At 34.3% G+C, this 16,259-nt stretch overlaps 5 protein-coding genes and 1 long non-coding RNA gene across 7 annotated transcripts; 2 read left to right on the forward strand and 4 right to left on the reverse strand.

Annotated features, from left to right (window-relative positions):
* Window positions 1-64: 64 nt before the first annotated feature.
* LOC122574798 lies at window positions 65-1,113 on the reverse strand. Its single transcript, XM_043742838.1, has 2 exons — window positions 913-1,113; window positions 65-827 (listed from the first exon to the last, which is right to left on the reverse strand). Exons 1-2 carry the CDS (start codon window positions 965-967, stop codon window positions 175-177), a joined length of 708 nt encoding a protein of 235 aa, XP_043598773.1. The 5' UTR covers window positions 968-1,113; the 3' UTR covers window positions 65-174.
* Window positions 1,114-1,167: 54 nt separating this feature from the next.
* LOC122574799 (proteasome subunit beta type-3) lies at window positions 1,168-2,420 on the reverse strand. The gene is made up of 3 exons (XM_043742839.1): window positions 2,266-2,420; window positions 1,413-1,978; window positions 1,168-1,330 (listed from the first exon to the last, which is right to left on the reverse strand). The coding sequence occupies exons 1-3, from the start codon at window positions 2,266-2,268 to the stop codon at window positions 1,282-1,284; spliced, it is 618 nt and encodes a 205-aa protein (XP_043598774.1). The 5' UTR covers window positions 2,269-2,420; the 3' UTR covers window positions 1,168-1,281.
* Window positions 2,421-2,820: 400 nt separating this feature from the next.
* On the forward strand, window positions 2,821-6,980 carry LOC122574793 (cullin-2). 2 transcript variants are annotated; one of them, XM_043742824.1, is made up of 8 exons: window positions 2,821-3,230; window positions 3,845-4,053; window positions 4,144-4,642; window positions 4,729-4,908; window positions 4,982-5,200; window positions 5,277-5,447; window positions 5,519-6,463; window positions 6,538-6,980. In XM_043742824.1, the coding sequence occupies exons 2-8, from the start codon at window positions 3,935-3,937 to the stop codon at window positions 6,667-6,669; spliced, it is 2,265 nt and encodes a 754-aa protein (XP_043598759.1). In that variant the 5' UTR covers window positions 2,821-3,230; window positions 3,845-3,934; the 3' UTR covers window positions 6,670-6,980. The 2 variants fall into 2 exon arrangements, with proteins under 2 accessions (XP_043598759.1, XP_043598760.1); XM_043742825.1 differs by having other exon boundaries at window positions 3,845-4,038.
* A 142-nt stretch (window positions 6,981-7,122) lies between these two features.
* LOC122574797 (homeobox protein ARX-like) lies at window positions 7,123-8,984 on the reverse strand. Its single transcript, XM_043742837.1, has 3 exons — window positions 8,397-8,984; window positions 7,820-8,022; window positions 7,123-7,730 (listed from the first exon to the last, which is right to left on the reverse strand). The coding sequence occupies exons 1-3, from the start codon at window positions 8,608-8,610 to the stop codon at window positions 7,392-7,394; spliced, it is 756 nt and encodes a 251-aa protein (XP_043598772.1). The 5' UTR covers window positions 8,611-8,984; the 3' UTR covers window positions 7,123-7,391.
* A 153-nt stretch (window positions 8,985-9,137) lies between these two features.
* On the reverse strand, window positions 9,138-10,361 carry LOC122574801 (retinal rod rhodopsin-sensitive cGMP 3',5'-cyclic phosphodiesterase subunit delta). Its single transcript, XM_043742843.1, has 4 exons — window positions 10,221-10,361; window positions 9,996-10,058; window positions 9,654-9,911; window positions 9,138-9,575 (listed from the first exon to the last, which is right to left on the reverse strand). Exons 1-4 carry the CDS (start codon window positions 10,259-10,261, stop codon window positions 9,494-9,496), a joined length of 444 nt encoding a protein of 147 aa, XP_043598778.1. The 5' UTR covers window positions 10,262-10,361; the 3' UTR covers window positions 9,138-9,493.
* On the forward strand, window positions 10,274-10,971 carry LOC122574803. The gene is made up of 2 exons (XR_006319194.1): window positions 10,274-10,415; window positions 10,617-10,971. It is a non-coding gene; the product is annotated as an uncharacterized LOC122574803 (long non-coding RNA).
* The last annotated feature ends 5,288 nt before the right edge of the window (window positions 10,972-16,259 follow it).

The following is a 16,259-nucleotide window of genomic DNA, read 5'->3' on the forward strand; positions in this document are numbered from 1 at the left end:
ATTCTACCTCTATGATCCTAATGTTACAAACGCTGTTCCGTCTCCCCCAAAAAATAATACACTCTTCGATTTTTAAACATTAAACATTTATTTTGCATATCTACATAGTGTGAAGAATCAAAGTACATTATTTATTCCTATAGTGATAGACAATTATGTGTCCAATATATATATTCAATCAAGTGTTAAACGTGGTCTATTACGTTTTCTCATTTGTTTTTCTACTTTTTCTTGTATGAATTTCCTAATCATGTCTTCAGGCAATATTTCACCTTTAAATGTTTTTGGTAATATTTCTTTATCCAAAATTGCAAGTCTTCCTTCAACATATTTTTTAGGATTGAACATGTGGGCTTCTTTAATTTTTGCAATTAATTCTGCTTGAAATACTTTTTCCTTTGCTATATTACGATTTGCTCTTATCTTTGCCCACACAAACTTCATTCTTTTACGTAGTTTCCTTCTTTTGTGTTTCTTCATCTTTTTTCTTCTAATTACTATTAAACGTACGGCTAATTTTTCTAAAATATTTTCTGTTGTAGGAAGTTCAAAAGATTTATTTGTTAATGGTAAATCCTGCTTAATAGGCTGTTTTATTAAAGGTTCTTCCATTGATGGTATATATCTTGATAATGGTATTTCATATATACTTTTCTTAGTAGTACTATCTGGATTTCTAAAATCTATATCAAGTGTTTTTGGTATAAATCTAATATGCACGTTTGAAGGAGTCACAATTAATGCACTTTTAGAAAAATTAGAAAAATGCAACGTATTATTGCATCCTTTTAACACATGGGAAGAGTAATATCTCGCGATAATATTACCTAAAATAATCCATAGTTATGTTTTGTATTAGGTTATCTTCTCTGCAATATAAAATTGTGTATAAAAATCATGTACTTTACATACTTTCTCCCTTTATTGTTATTTGTCGAAATGCTGCACACAATCTGCTAACAGCCATTGTAATTCTTTTTTACATATTTTTATAAACAGAAGCAAAATTAAAATATTAATATTCCGTGTATCAAGCTGAGGTACTGACCGATCCAGAACATAACCTCATTTATTTAAAAGAAAATATGGTGACGTACACGTATAGAAACTGTTACCCATGTGGATAAAACAAATAATTATAAATGCGTAAAATAAGAAATAACAAAATTCAGATTTTACGTTTTGTTTATTGAAAATGATTAATTTATTTAAACAACATATGTACTTCTTAATAAAAGATTTTATATTGGTATACAATACAAACATGTATTCAAAAGTATTTTAATCCATTCGTGTCTTAATAGTCCTGGTTGTAACTTTATCTTTTTCTCTGTAATTAAAGATTAATTGATGTCTTAGTATCTTAAAATAAAAAAGAAAGGAAGAAAAACATAGAGATTAAAATAACCTACATTATATAAACAATAGCACCCCAACCAGATATTGCATCTCTGTCACATGCATTTACCAATGCTTGACTGATTGTTTCAAAAAGATCATCTGGCTCCATATCTGGCTCAAAAAGTGATTCACACATTCCATATAGTTGCTCACTACATGTTCCGCCAACCACAAAATCATTTGATGGACTTATACATCCTATCAAATCCACATTACAAATAAATGGTTCATAAGTAACAGGACTTAATCCAGCAATGACGGGCTCTACAAAATAAGGTCCAAATCTTCTCTCGTATAATAAATTTGATACCATTGATGCAAATGTTTTAGGATGTATCTTTCTATTTTCCTTCAACTCATAAAGATTTAATCTAAATCTTAACTTTTCCATTACAGTTTGAGTATCGGTGGCCAGACCAGGAAGGCTAAGATATAAGTGAGATCCCATTTCAAAGATCTTTTGAAAATCACATGTTATGGTCTGTGCTTGAATACCAAATCTGCGATCAGCAGCTATTGCTACACAATTCTTGCCTTTCATTGCTATGATAGCTCCACCATTATAAGCTAAAATACTCTGAAAAGAATCACAAACAAGTAAAATTGTGATAGGTAAATTTATCTTATTTTATAATTCATTTCAATTAATTCAAATTTTTAAATAATTAATAAAATAAAATTTCATTTATAACATAGTTATATGGCTTTAGCATAGTTTATAAAACCTGCAATGTCATTAACGTATTTGACAGCAACATAACCTCTTTTTTACTGTATATTATTTTAAAATATTAGAGTATGACAGTAACCAACATTTTAAAAAGTCGAAGAGATGTACCAAGAATTTAATATACGAAAAATTACCATTTTTAGAAGGTTCCGAAGAATTCACCAACAATTAAATGCGATATTACTCCAAAATGTACCTTGAAGGTCTATATTCGAAGCGCAACTTATGTCACGAAACATATAATGCATAGAACTTCGATTTTCTTTTTCGTTATAAGTCATAAACATAAATTTACATAGCTCACTTTGTTTAATGATCACTAATAACATATAATATTCGTATTTAGACTCATATTATATTTAATAGAATTTCTTGATATTACATACATATTTTCAAAAAATATGCGGGAAAATCAGTATCATTTTGAGTTTTTGATTCTCTAAAATCCATTAATCTTTTATATAATTTTTGAATTGTATCGAGGGATATTAAACATGCTTAGGAGATGTTTTCATAACGGGAATAATGATCCTAAGTAAATAAAATGTAATATATTGCATAAATTTTTTATTTACATAAGAGCAATATAATAGCAATACATATATAACATAAGAGCAATCTCAATAGAGGAATACATTATCCTCTATTGAGATTAAGAGTAGAGCCTCTAGATAGTATATTCCATCATCCCCTCCAAGATCTCAGGAAGTCAAGATAAAAGGGGAAAACATGGCTCTGCAATGTTATTGAGAAATTCGAAGCCGTTTAATGTTTCGCATTTGATTCGTTGTCTATTGTAAAGAAGAAAGTTTATATTTTTTGTGGGTTCAAAGTCCTTTTTTAAATAAACGTTTTATAAAAGTGATAGCCAGAGTTAAAACCAGAGGTGGAAAACGAACGAGGGCGAAAGAGAAAGAGAAAGAGAGAGAAAATGTGTTCGATCAAGACGAGTCATTGTAAATGCCATGAATTTTGCAACTGGGAATGATTTTCGAATTAACGAAAAGAAGAATTTTCATAGAATTTATCTTGATAGGAGTTAATATCAATTGGCAGTTGTATTCCGACGAATACAGATCACTCTTCCTACAAGTTTTTGGTTAGTGGTTTCGATCAAAACCATCTGGATACAACCAGTCAGCTGTAACTTGTAACATGCGTTTACACGTGTATTTTATAGTTCATTATAGTTCGATGATCAATTAAACATATCATTTGAATTTAACCATAATAAAGTCTAATACGATACAATTGCAACACAAAATGATCGTTCTTAGTCCGCATTTGACGATAATTTACGAACGGTTCATATCTTTTGATACAAACGTACAGGCGCTATTTTGAGTGCTGATTAAGTCGATCTACTTCTTCTAGAAAAGTGTTACAAGAAATAATTTGCTGGTCGTATGCGTTGCGTCAAATACGATTGAATGAAAAAAATTTCAGACGACCATGAAATAAAAGTGCACTCGCGATGTATTTTACTTTTATGTTATTTTTAAACCACTGATATACAAAACACTTGGACTAAGCCTTGTAGTTTCAGTCTTTGTATATAGTTAAAAGATTATTCTTGGAATATATTTTAAGTGTTTGGCTTTAATATTCTTTAATTCCGTGACTTTTAACATATATTTAATTAGTACAAATTTCTTCTTATCTTTTTTCTGTTATTACCTAAGAGATTATAATCAATATATTATTTTTTTGTAGGTTTAGAGGTTTGATAATTATATTATAGAATTTATATAATTAATTCTTTGGTGTTATAAGTCTTTGGTATTTTGTTGATTGTGTAAAAGAATGTCACTAAAGCCTAAACGAGTTGATTTTACTCAAACATGGGAAGCATTACAAGAGACTGTAAAGTGTGTAATAACATTATCTTATGTTCCACGTGCAACATGGTATGATAGATTCAGGTACTTTATGATATCTTCTGGTTATTTTCAGAGTATTAAAGTAGTTATATATTTTGACATTGTGCATATGTTTTGTATATTTTGTTTCAGTGATGTGTATTCATTATGTGTGGCATATCCAGAACCACTTGCTGATCAATTGTATTGTGAAACAAAAAGATTTCTAGACAATCATGTCTTCCAATTGTTAGCAAAAGTTCGTGCCCAAGGTGAATCTAGTTTACTACAGGCATATCATCAAGCCTGGACAGAATATTCACAGGGCATTAATTACTTGCATTGCTTGTACTTATATTTGAATCAACAACATATTAAAAAACAGAAACTTTCGGAGGCAGAACTGATTTATGGCATGTCTTCCGCTACGGTTGTTGATTGCCAAGAACAAATGGAAATAGGAGAGTTAGGTTTAGATATTTGGAAAACAAGAATGATTATGCCCTTAAGAAAACAGCTTGTCTCTCTATTGTTAGAAAACATTCATGCGGATAGAGTTGGTACATCTCCCACAGCAAGTACAGAAGTTATTTGTGGTGTGATACAGAGTTTTGTTCGGGTTGAGGAATATAAAATGAAGGGACAATTGGATGTAAGGATTTCTATTATGCTATTTAGTTTTCTGTAGTGTAATATATGCTTCTTGCGAAACTTTTTATACAATGTGTCTTGCTTTAGATGTACCAAGAAATTTTTGAAACACCTTTTCTTGAGGCTAGTGGAGAATTTTATATGAGAGAAGCGGTCGAATTGCTTCAACAATCAGACGTAACTCATTACATGGAAAGAGTGACATGGCGTCTCATGCAGGAGGAACTTCGTGCCCATAAATTTCTTCATGCAAGCTCTGTGCCTAAAGTATATTTTTATGTATTAAATATAATGCACGTTAAATTAAAGCGATCGATCGTTTGACAGTACTATATCGTAGGTGAGACAATGCTGTGAAGGAAAAATGATAGCCACGCATGTAGCGTGGTTTCATTGGGAAGGAAAAAGGATGATAGAGTATGAACGTAGAAGAGATTTGAGCCTTTTGTATCCATTGTTAAGGCCATTACCTTCAGGTCTGACGGCACTTGTACAAAAATTTACTGAACACATTACTCAGCAAGGATTACAAGCAATTAGCTCTTTACAAGGAGAAAATGTAAGAAATATGACAATACTAAATGTAATTTTATTTTCTATGAATTGTTTTATTATTTGATAACTGCATAATGTAGATACACACGCAATTCGTGGAGATCATGTTGGATGTGCATCGTAAATATTCGGAATTGATTAAGGATGTGTTCAGAGGCGATCAAGCTTTCGTAACTGCCCTCGATAAAGCATGTTCGGTTGTCGTGAATCATAGGCCTGCTCCACGGCAACCAGCCAGAGCACCTGAGCTAGTAAGTACTTTAAGTAGTGGTATTTCAACGCAATTTGTTTAATTTTTTTAATTTGTAATATTTAAATTTAGTTCGCTAAATATTGCGATTCTCTGTTAAAAAAATCTGCGAAGGCGGCATCGGAAGGAGAAGTTGAAGAAAAACTAGCACACTGTATTACCGTGTTCAAATACATTGATGATAAGGATGTTTTTCAGAAGTTTTACGCACGAATGTTAGCGAAGAGATTAATACACCAACAATCGCAATCGATGGATGCGGAAGAATCAATGATTGATCGTTTAAAACAAGCTTGCGGTTATGAATTTACGAATAAATTACATCGAATGTTCACCGATATGTCAGTTTCAGCTGACTTAAATGCTAAGTTTACAACGAGCTTACGAGAAGGAGATAGAGAAAATCAATTAGGTATCGGTTTTGTCGTATATGTGTTACAAGCAGGAGCTTGGCCATTGGGTTTACCACCATCTTCAGGACCATTCGATATTCCTCAGCAATTAGAAAAGTCTATACAGGCATTCGAAACTTTTTATCACGCGCAATTTAACGGGCGAAAACTCACTTGGTTACATCACCTTTGTCAAGGCGAACTCAAGTTCAATTACTTAAAGAAACCTTATTTGGTAACTGTACAAACGTACCAAATGGCACTGCTGCTTCTTTTCGAGCATTGTGATTCGATACAGTGCAGAGAAGCCGCTGCATCATTACACTTATCGCACGATCAATTAGTTAAACATGCGACCAGTTTGGTTGATTGTAAAATTTTGAAAAAATCGACGGATGGAGAATTAGAAGAAGATACGACTTTGACGCTCAATTTCGATTATTATAATAAAAGAACGAAATTCCGTATAACTGGTACATTGCAACGGGATGTGCCGAACGAGTGTCACGATGTCGAAACTACACATCGTAGCGTCGACGATGACAGAAAATTGTACCTGCAAGCAGCTATAGTTCGTATTATGAAGAGTCGTAAGGTTTTGAGACACAATCAACTCGTGCAAGAGGTGAGTTTTATTTTGACATGATACATGGGAGTTATCTAAACAGGATGTAACTGAACGTACTAATACGATTCCAGGTACTAAGTCAATCTAAGGTTACATTTGCACCATCAATCAGCATGATCAAAAAATGTATTGAAGCTCTTATAGATAAGCAATATATCGAACGTACGCCAAATAATGCAGATGAGTATTCGTACGTCGCATGATTTTATTGTACCACTTGACACAATCATTAATTTATTTCATTCAGGGTGCTTTGTGATCGTCTATAATACAATAATTTTTACTAATGGTTTAGTAAAACGATTGATTATTCGAAATTTTATCTGATCGGATACATCTTTATAGAAATGAACGATACTTTTTCGAGTGATAATGCTCAAACCAAATCTAAGATTTAAAAGATCAAAAAAAGCATCCTGAATTGCTTTCTTGCTCCTAAACCAATTGATTAATAACTTAGTTTATTCAATGACTTATAATATATGTGCACGGAATAAAGATGATTACTATTTTATGCTGGAACAATTTCATTGGTTTCCCAAGAATAAAAATTTAATTTTTGATTTTGATATAACGTACAATTATTACTACTCGTTTTGAGATTCATTGAATCCATATGAAGAACAAATCTATATATTTTTACAAAATTATGTAACAATATTCCAAGCATATTTGAATTTTAATTTTTATATCGTTTCTTATAATAAGTCTCTGGTCCCTCATCTTGAAATTATAACATACCAGTTAAAACTGGTAGTAACGTACATGACACTTTTGATGGCCATATATTGCACGATACATGGTGAGATTTAAGTGACATTGCAAAGAATTGTTTGCATCAGACACTTTGCTCTTTAAAAACGTTACATAATATAAGGAATGTTATTAATCAGTTCCACTACAGCATAGATTTGGATTGGTACTATTAGGAACGTGGAGTTTTTAGTTGTAACAGTTCTGGATCCAGCAAAGGATTGTCATCTGCCTCTGATTCTAATGGCTTATTCATACTATTAACCACAAGAGGTGATGTAGTGGCTGTGTTACTATATGGTGAAAATCCTGCCCATTCCATGCCAAGATATATAGGTGGTGGGCTACCCAACGGTGGTTCCAGTAACAAATGATCTGATTGTGGCTGCTGTTGCTGTTGTTGTTGTACTTCTTGACATTCAGAAGGTGGCATATGCGAGGTCAAGTGAGTGGTTACTTTACATTGTTTTTCTTGTTTTCGCCACTTTGCTCTTCTGTTTTGAAACCATACCTATATGGCATAAGCAAATTGTTGAATCTGATTAATAATTATCATCAATTGCATTTTCTGATGCAATAGAATACATGGCTATTATATACCTGTACCCTTGCTTCTGTCAATTGGATACGTAGAGCAAGCTCTTCTCTAAAAAATACATCAGGATAATGTGTCTTCTGAAACGCTCTTTCTAATTCTTCTAATTGAAAGTTTGTAAATGTGGTGCGGTATCTCCGCTGTTTCCTTTTTCCAACTCCAGTTGATTGTCTATCCTCGCTTCCCGGACTTGGTGAAAAGTCATACGCTACAAAAGTTTATCGTTTTTCTCAACATTACTGTACTTGATAAACTTTGCGTGAAATTAAGCGTATAATATCGCGGATTTAATGTAATTGTTTCATCTTCAACCGAAGTACAGTCGGTGCAAAACATTACGGAAATTAATGAATTGATTCGGGGATTCACACGCTGCTTCCTCATTGCACTTAATCATGTTGAATGGCGTAAAATGATTCATAACTGTTAAACTGATTACCACTAACTCTATTTAAAACAAGGGCTGCCGATTCGCTTAATGCATTTAGCAATAATTTAATTGAGGACTGCCCCAACTTACGAGTCGACAGGTAGAGAGTGGCAGTTAATTAAATCAGGTCTGGGGTGGCAGGGTGCACTTACAGAATTTTGTAGGAAAGCAAACTGAGGAAGATTGAGCGCCTATCAGACCAGCCAGAGCAGTCGACTGTAGATCTCCTCCGGGGTTGATCTCGTCTGGTGCTCCAGCGGAAGCGACGATCGCTCCAGTGGATACTAAAGGATCACGCGGTGCACCCACCAAAAATAGTTGCCTACTATTTTCGTTTGCACTTTCGTTTTCTTCCTTTAAATCCATTGCAATATTTAGCTTCCGTTGTTTAATTAATCAAACACAGAATGGACGAGACAGACGTTACACCGAATGAAAGATAGACTAATGGTAATTGAATCACTACCAGGTTGAGAAGTTCGTGTGGGTACCACAGCGACTCCGCAACTCTGCTATTTCTTTTCTCTTTTCCTCTTTTTTTTCCTTACACCTGTACGACGTAGATAGGGTAGGGGACAGAGTATATTCAACATGAACTCCCTCAAGAGGGGTAGTGAAGCCTCAAAAATGTATTGCTTATACACCACGAATCAATAGCATGAATGTACACTAGAAAAACGGTATATCTAGTTTTCCCCATGTCATCATTAACAATTTTGTGAGAGATCGATATCCGCACGATCGTATATTATCATCGATCTTTCAGTATTAATCGTAAAAGATTATTTTGAAAGCGTTTTGCGTTTACGAAATATTTAGTTACGATTATTATCTTATGTAAAGGAATAAGAGTAGAAGATTAGAATGTACTGAGATTAGATCGAAGACACAAAGCTTTTATACATCTTTTTATTAGAACAGTGTAGTGTATTACAATATGTACAAAATCTGCTACATACATTTATACTTAAATAAAGGTGTATTGTGCCTTAAAAGTGCACATCTCAAGTATTACTATAGTAACACTTTTTTAGCTTATATAAAACTGAAATATAGTGCCATTTGTTTTACTCATGAAAATGTGAGAAAATATATTTAGCACAGTGCATATCACAGTAGGTGCATGAAGTAAAATGTTCAATATGAACTTTGTTTAAGATTATTATCATTTTCAGTACTCCATCTCATGTGTGCACGTCGAAACACATTAGTTGGACCCATGTCATATCATTAAAGTAGAATAGAACATTTAGACGTAAAAAAGGCGAACCTTACTGGTAGAGACTAATAGATCATCGTCGAAAAATTTTGTCTCTATCACAACATTCCCACTGGATATGGATAAGAAAGGACCAATTATAAATGAACGATGTCGAAACAGAAAATTATAATAGTAACATTATACTTACTTTAAGATGTTAGCAGGCATCATTTGACTTTCTGGAGCAGCTTGAATCAAACTTTGCCACGTATTAGTACTGTTAGGTATAACAAATCCAAATTCAAAGAACCATTCCTCTAAGCATCTACCTTTAAACAACACTTTTTGTTCTAACCTAAACCTTTCCATTGGTTCTGCAGAACTAAAATTAATTTCTCGTGATATTGCACGGCACTTTAGAATTCTTTTAGGTACTCTTGCTTCATGTTCGACCTCAGGTACAGACCTTTATACAATCAATTCTATTGTTAATACGAAGATCTTATCATTGTAACGTTATCAGAAATCGTATAGGTTATGATCTACTTACAAATCTTCGTTACCTTGCCATAATATTTTACCATTATCAGCATCTCGCAAATTCATCCAATTTCTGTAATAAATAACAGTTAAGGAACGTAATACTGTGTGCAAATTAATATCAGAATAGGTAAGGTTAATTTTATCATAGTTGACTTTAACCTATAAATTGTCACGTTTATACGCGATTCGTTTGCAACAGGTACATAATTTTGTTAAACGAGAAAAAGGATACACCTGAAAGCCTTTCAGTATATCTTCGCCTCGAGAAGGCATAATTAATTACAATCAAAGCGAAATACTCTTATTTTGTGACTATGTAAATGAATCACGTCCATCCGGGCGTTATCGATTCTTTGTACTGTTGATTTATAAGTAGAAAGTAGCCATTGGTCATGTCGGCTAATTTCAGAGATTATTTTTAATACAGGTAAGTTAATTAATACAGATGACTATTAACAAAATCCATATATGTATACATATGTATGTATTTGCAAGTTAGACAATGTAAATGATAGTAGATGGAGTAAATGGGATATAGTATAATGCGTTATATCTTATAATATATGTATTCTTGACTTATTACGATATAAATTGTTTTTAATATGTACGAATATCTTGTGATATACAGATGCTGGTAGTTTATGAATGCAAGAATTGATTAGACAATACGAGGATTAAAATATTACTTTAATAATAATCAATAAATAGAAAAATTTTTTCAAATGCAAAAAGGTGAAGACACCAGCGTAACGTGATTTCACCTTCGATCAAAGCTGAAGAAAGATGAAAAGACTCGTTTAAAGAATCAACGAAATTATAAATAAATTTTCAATCAAACATTATTTAAGTATTGTCTGTATATTTGTATTAAGCACTTTTATACGTTATTTTTAAGCGAATTATTATATATTGCCTAGTTGAATGTATTTCACCATTCTTACTAAAAAGATAATTATAATAAATAATAAATTATTGTAAATGAATCTATAAGAATATTATATTACACGCTTATAACATTAGTTAAATAAGTTGGACTAGTAATTACGAAAAAATATTGCAAAATTTTTGAATCATTGAACACGGCTTGTCCAAAACACGTTTCAGGACGCGTAGCCCAATTTTTTGTCTTCGGACATGCCACGTTTTGTCATCTATCTGTAAACGTTCCAAGTTTCAGTTCCTTCACTACCTCATAGATGGTAAAACGTGGTATATCCGAGAACAAAAATTGGGCTCTGTGTCCTTAAACTTATGTTGGACAAGCCATGTTTTGCCATCTGTGGAAGAGAGGGGGAATTGAAACTTGGAGCGTTTACGGTAGATGGTGGCAGTTGCTTGGTCGAAGGGAATTGTCGTGCAATTGTGCAACAAGGACAGACATGTATCGTGTATGACAGACAAGGATTGACACTACTGTTGGATAAGGACAGTAATAATGTCGCGTGACAAACAAAGATCGCACAGCAGTACGAGAAGGAGTTATAGCGAAATTTTTCCCTCCTATTCACCGTTATGTGGTGATAATGTTTGGACTTCTACGAACCGGTTAAATTTTCATACTCAATAGATGATATCGTTCTAATTGAAGCCCCGACTTGCGTCCGTTGTATCCCTTGCTTGAGCTTGTAGATGCAATACGAAAGGATTGAATCTTTTCTGTGCAAATGTTCTGACCGCACTCGTATCGTTAATTAAGCAGAACTGTGATTCCTCAAGTTCATATCAGAGCATTCCCTCTCTGGCATTAGCGAGAAAATCGGTAAATTACATTCGTCGGACGTTCTACACCATCGAAATGTTTCAATAATAATAATAACAAATGCATTGTTAATGCAATGATTAGATGACCTATCCATCGATTATAGAGCAATGTCTGTTCACTAGTTATTCGATTTCTGTTAATTAATTCTTGTATCTTACTGTCAAGAGTAAATAAAATACGGAATTACAGTAAAATAGATACGGAATTAATTGTATAATCGCGTAATTAGTGTGAAAATTGTTGTCCTCTAAACGATTCCACCATTTGTCGCATGTTTAACGTTATTCTGTTCACGAACCTGCCACGTATCGAATTGTTCGTTTAAGATTTCAGGATTAGAAGCTTTGTAACAAGAGGATGCGCTAACAGCCGGTTGTTACCATATTCATTTGTATTTCATAAGGCCATTCATTTTTCTTTCTCTTCAAGGGCTTGTTTTACAACGCCGCGTTGTTTGTCTCGGTCCAGTCATTAACCATCTGTTTTTAAATAATACACAAGCTCCTCGACTATCCATTCTTAATCTTGCTCCTTTCATAAGCAATCCCTCCCACTATAATTTTTCACAACCCCTTTTAATACTATTTTTCACGAAAGCAAGCAAGATAAATCGAGAAGAATAATGGTTTGACAATTTCAAACGTAATAAAGTGGAAAGTAAAATTAAAATGCGTAGACACAGGCCTTACAGTTACCTATACAGGCTGAATAATACATTCTGTTCGTGTTTTCTCAAACAAGTGCATCGAGTTCGTAGTAAAAAAGAAAAAAAAAAAAAAAAAAATTATCGTAAGCTGTTAAGCCTACAACCGTGTCGTTAAAAGTAAGTAACTTAACGTTAAAATCTATCGGCATAATCAAGCAGTGACATAATTATCCGATCGCATGAGAAAATTCATGAAAAATATCGGATACGCGTGTCCTTAACGTTTCGATTAATTTTCATATTTTTCGCAACGCGTACTTTGGCGATAGGCGAGAACGATCTTCTCCCTCGACCTAAAATTTAACGAAAAATTATTCGATTTTCCACAGAAAAATCGCTCGTGTCGACGAAAGAACGCATTGTGTCGCAAGTTTCTATAGAATTTCCATAGAAAATAATGCGTTGTACTGGATTTAACCACCGTTAAAACGTTCCTGGCAGCCCTTTGCAAATAGTTTCACCCCGAATTCGTGTAAAAATCGAAATTCGACGAGAAGCGACGCAGCAAGTGTCGTGGCCAGTTTCCGTTGCATTGTATTTTTACTGCAATTCAATTCGTATCGTGGAGATACGAGTTGGCGAGAATAGAAATCTGGTCGTTGCGTCCGCAATAGTTTTGGTAGATCGGCGTTAATCGAAGTAGAAATCGAAGGAAACTGTCCTCTCGTGGAAATTCTCTAATTCGTCAACCTGGCTTTTCCTTAATTCTCCTTTGATGCTGGTACAGTGATACGAGATGCTGCTCTTCTCGTTCGTTTTATCGTTCCAACTGTTAAGCTGGCAAGCTGGCAGCATGACTACGAATTTTTAATACACCCTATATACATATATATCTATAGATCTCTGTGTATCTTACGCGGATCGAGTTCTTCCACCTGCAACTATCGATGCAAATTTCCAACCGGTAACTTGCATGGAGATTCTAAGATGAAAAATTGTGGAAGAAATTTTCCGTTAAGATAACGTCAAGAGTTTGAAAACTTTCCTTCCAAATATCATAAGGAGAAGGAACTCTTGGATAATCCAAGGTTTCTTATGCCATCGCAATTAGAAAAGGAATCAAATGGTACAGAAAACTTGGCATTCAACTCCTTTTGGTAATTTCTGTTGTAAACGGTTCGACGGTTTACAAAATTGCAACAAGGAAGGATATAAATATTAGAATATTTAGAGAATTATTAGCTGCAAAATTATTAGGGTTGTTTGAAAATACAAGAAATTCTAGCCATAATATAAAAATGATTCCGGAAGAAGCATTAGACGCGCATTAGATGCAAACTATGTTATGCAAATAAAAGACGTCGAATGGACCGGACAAAGACACCAGAGAATTTAAAGAAAACAATAACTTATTGTCGAAATTGTGTTGACCAACCTCAGCTATGTATAGAGTGCTTCAAAGTTTTACATTTTAAATAATTTTTTTAATAAACCATTTTCGTATTACTTTTATAACGATTCAATAGTTTTATTATTTCCTCTGCAATATCTTTTCAAATACGTACGACGATCCTCCGCAAGTAGTCAAATAAGCGTCACTCGAATACGAATGACGCGGTCCTACCGGGAACTTTGCTGTCGTGGCAGTCAACGTGTTAAGGGAATTTTAATGAAACAAGATTTTTCTATTCGTTATTGCTATATCTAAATATACGAATCAGGTGATTTTTCCTTACGTTTGTATCCCTTTTTCTTTTATGATCTTTTAAATATTTCAATACAACGAGGATGTACCGATAGCACCGGACATACAAACTTTATCAGCAAAATATCGTCTTTTAATATCACGTCACGTTAGAATGATAGTTATTCTCCGAGAGATAAAATATTTTTTTATTCGAGGTAAAAGCTCGAAGCACGCGGGTTCGTGTCTTGTAAAAATCGATCGGCTATCGATGCGTCTAGTTTCGGTCGTAAATGGCCGCCCTACACGTTCTTTAAAACGAGGAATGTCCATCGACCAGTTGGTTTCCGGGCCATCAAGATCGTATTGACGACAGTCAGCGAATGAAGAGCACGCGTGCTCAGCCGGAACATAGAAGATTTCCTTCTCGCCATTCGTTTTATGTGTTGGCCGTTTTTACGAGCGCCGCAGTTGGCAGATTCTCGATCGGGACTCTGGACAACCGGCAAGATCCAGTTGGAGAATATCCTTTGTCCTTTGCAGTATTCTTATTAAAAATAGAACAGAAGAGAACAAGCGAATTAATTGACCTTTAACACTTTCTATTATAAGCAGCTCATGCTGCTCTTCAAATTGCATCCGAACAGCATTGTTTGGTGAAACGTGAATTTTTCTTATCAAACACGCGTACAATTTGTATAGATGATTTATACGCTGTACAACAATTACATTGCTTTAGATAGCGTAATAATTATTCGCTCATCGATAGTGACGAAGCATGAACGAAATTTTTCAGTTCCGTCCATGATAACACTGCTACGACTTTCTTTCCTTTCAACAGGATTGGTAATTATTTAGTTCGTAGTGAGGTGGTTGTTGACGAAGGTGCTCACAAGAAATACTCTTGATGCTCAACAAAAAAGTTTATTAAACTATCAACAAACAACAGTCAACAGACAATTTACGATCAACGATTAACGATTAACTATCAAGAGTTATAATCACGTATCTCTAATAGCGTTTAACCTTTCGCACTTCGCAGTTGGGGGCAGAATGAATCTTTGGTTCGAAATCAAATCCGTTAGGATTTTTTTCTTTGTTGCCCCTCGATGTTCCCATTACGCACGCGTTTATTAGATGTCCGCGACGATTGCCGCGTATGCAATCTTTCGAATATTCGGCGAAAGAACCGTAAGGATATCGATGGTGCATTAGGCATGTCGGCCTTACGCTTTGAAGGTATAGCGCTTTTGAAGCCGTTAGAAAGTTCCGTGGTCGAGTGCCGCCACAGTAGTATACGCGATTTATTTCAGTTTTGGCGGCTCTGGCAAAAATAAATTGGGATTTCGTTATTAAAGGGAATCAGCGAGGTGTTTCAACGTTAGTTTGAAAGATCGCTGCTTCGGTGAATAAGTGTGGGCTATGGATATTGCAATAATTGCCGAGCTTCTTCAACAATTCAACAAAACAGGCTGATGAACGCCGAGTAGCGGCGCATTTTCCACCCGGGTGTGGTTTAAAGGGTGTTGAAGTAACTAATACCGTTACGTGGCTACTTTACACAATGCAACTCCGCATTTTTATGTATTCTACTTACATGAGCGAAATTTTACTATTGCTCGATTAACGGAGCTTTAGCTCGCCTATTATTAGTTGAACTATCGTCGAGAGTCAACTTATGCGACTTGCACGAGGATGTAAGCAGTAAGGGCACGAGTTACGCGATACAGGTTTGCAACATTATTATGTATTTAAAAGCAAATGTTTCGTGGAATTCTCTTGTGATGATGAACATGAACTTCTACTAAGTGAACAAAAAATCGTAGATAGTGGAGAGAAATAGGTGGACTCCTGTTACACCAACGACCTGGTTATATGAACCGGCTTGTTCTCGGACAGGTTCGTATAAACGGAGTACTGTTGTGTAATATATTAAAAAAAAAAACAAAAAAAAAAAAAATGAGTTATCCTTAAAAGAATAAATGAAACTTTCTTGGAAACGGGGGAATATTCTACACGCTCTTGTCGAAGTTTCTACGAACATGAAAAATTAGATTCTGTCGATTCTTGAAGTTTGTCAACGACAAAAGAATGTAGTACAAATATAAATACAATTAAGTGGAGAATAACTTAACTTTAATTGGTATTGCTTGGTTGGTTGCTTCTCCAAGGCCATTGT

This window comes from Bombus pyrosoma, linkage group LG14 (genome assembly GCF_014825855.1).
Source record: "Bombus pyrosoma isolate SC7728 linkage group LG14, ASM1482585v1, whole genome shotgun sequence".
Lineage (NCBI taxonomy): Eukaryota > Metazoa > Arthropoda > Insecta > Hymenoptera > Apidae > Bombus > Bombus pyrosoma.

Coding starts and splice junctions, on each gene's coding strand:
- LOC122574798 (XM_043742838.1), bottom strand. CDS start 967: ATGGCTGTTAGCAGATTGTGTGCAGCATTTCGACAAATAACAATAAAG. Junction 828..912: donor AATAACAATAAAGGGAGAAA/GTATGTAAAGTA, acceptor GGATTATTTTAG/GTAATATTATCGCGAGATAT.
- LOC122574799 (XM_043742839.1), bottom strand. Junction 1,331..1,412: donor GGTGCTATTGTTTATATAAT/GTAGGTTATTTT, acceptor CTTTAATTACAG/AGAAAAAGATAAAGTTACAA.
- LOC122574793 (XM_043742824.1), top strand. CDS start 3,935: ATGTCACTAAAGCCTAAACGAGTTGATTTTACTCAAACATGGGAAGCA. Junction 4,909..4,981: donor ATGCAAGCTCTGTGCCTAAA/GTATATTTTTAT, acceptor ACTATATCGTAG/GTGAGACAATGCTGTGAAGG. Junction 5,201..5,276: donor GCTCTTTACAAGGAGAAAAT/GTAAGAAATATG, acceptor TGCATAATGTAG/ATACACACGCAATTCGTGGA.
- LOC122574797 (XM_043742837.1), bottom strand. CDS start 8,610: ATGGATTTAAAGGAAGAAAACGAAAGTGCAAACGAAAATAGTAGGCAA. Junction 8,023..8,396: donor TTGCTTTCCTACAAAATTCT/GTAAGTGCACCC, acceptor AAACTTTTGTAG/CGTATGACTTTTCACCAAGT. Junction 7,731..7,819: donor TGACAGAAGCAAGGGTACAG/GTATATAATAGC, acceptor TATGCCATATAG/GTATGGTTTCAAAACAGAAG.
- LOC122574801 (XM_043742843.1), bottom strand. CDS start 10,261: ATGCCTTCTCGAGGCGAAGATATACTGAAAGGCTTTCAGGT. Junction 10,059..10,220: donor ATACTGAAAGGCTTTCAGGT/GTATCCTTTTTC, acceptor TATTTATTACAG/AAATTGGATGAATTTGCGAG. Junction 9,912..9,995: donor TGGCAAGGTAACGAAGATTT/GTAAGTAGATCA, acceptor GATTGTATAAAG/GTCTGTACCTGAGGTCGAAC.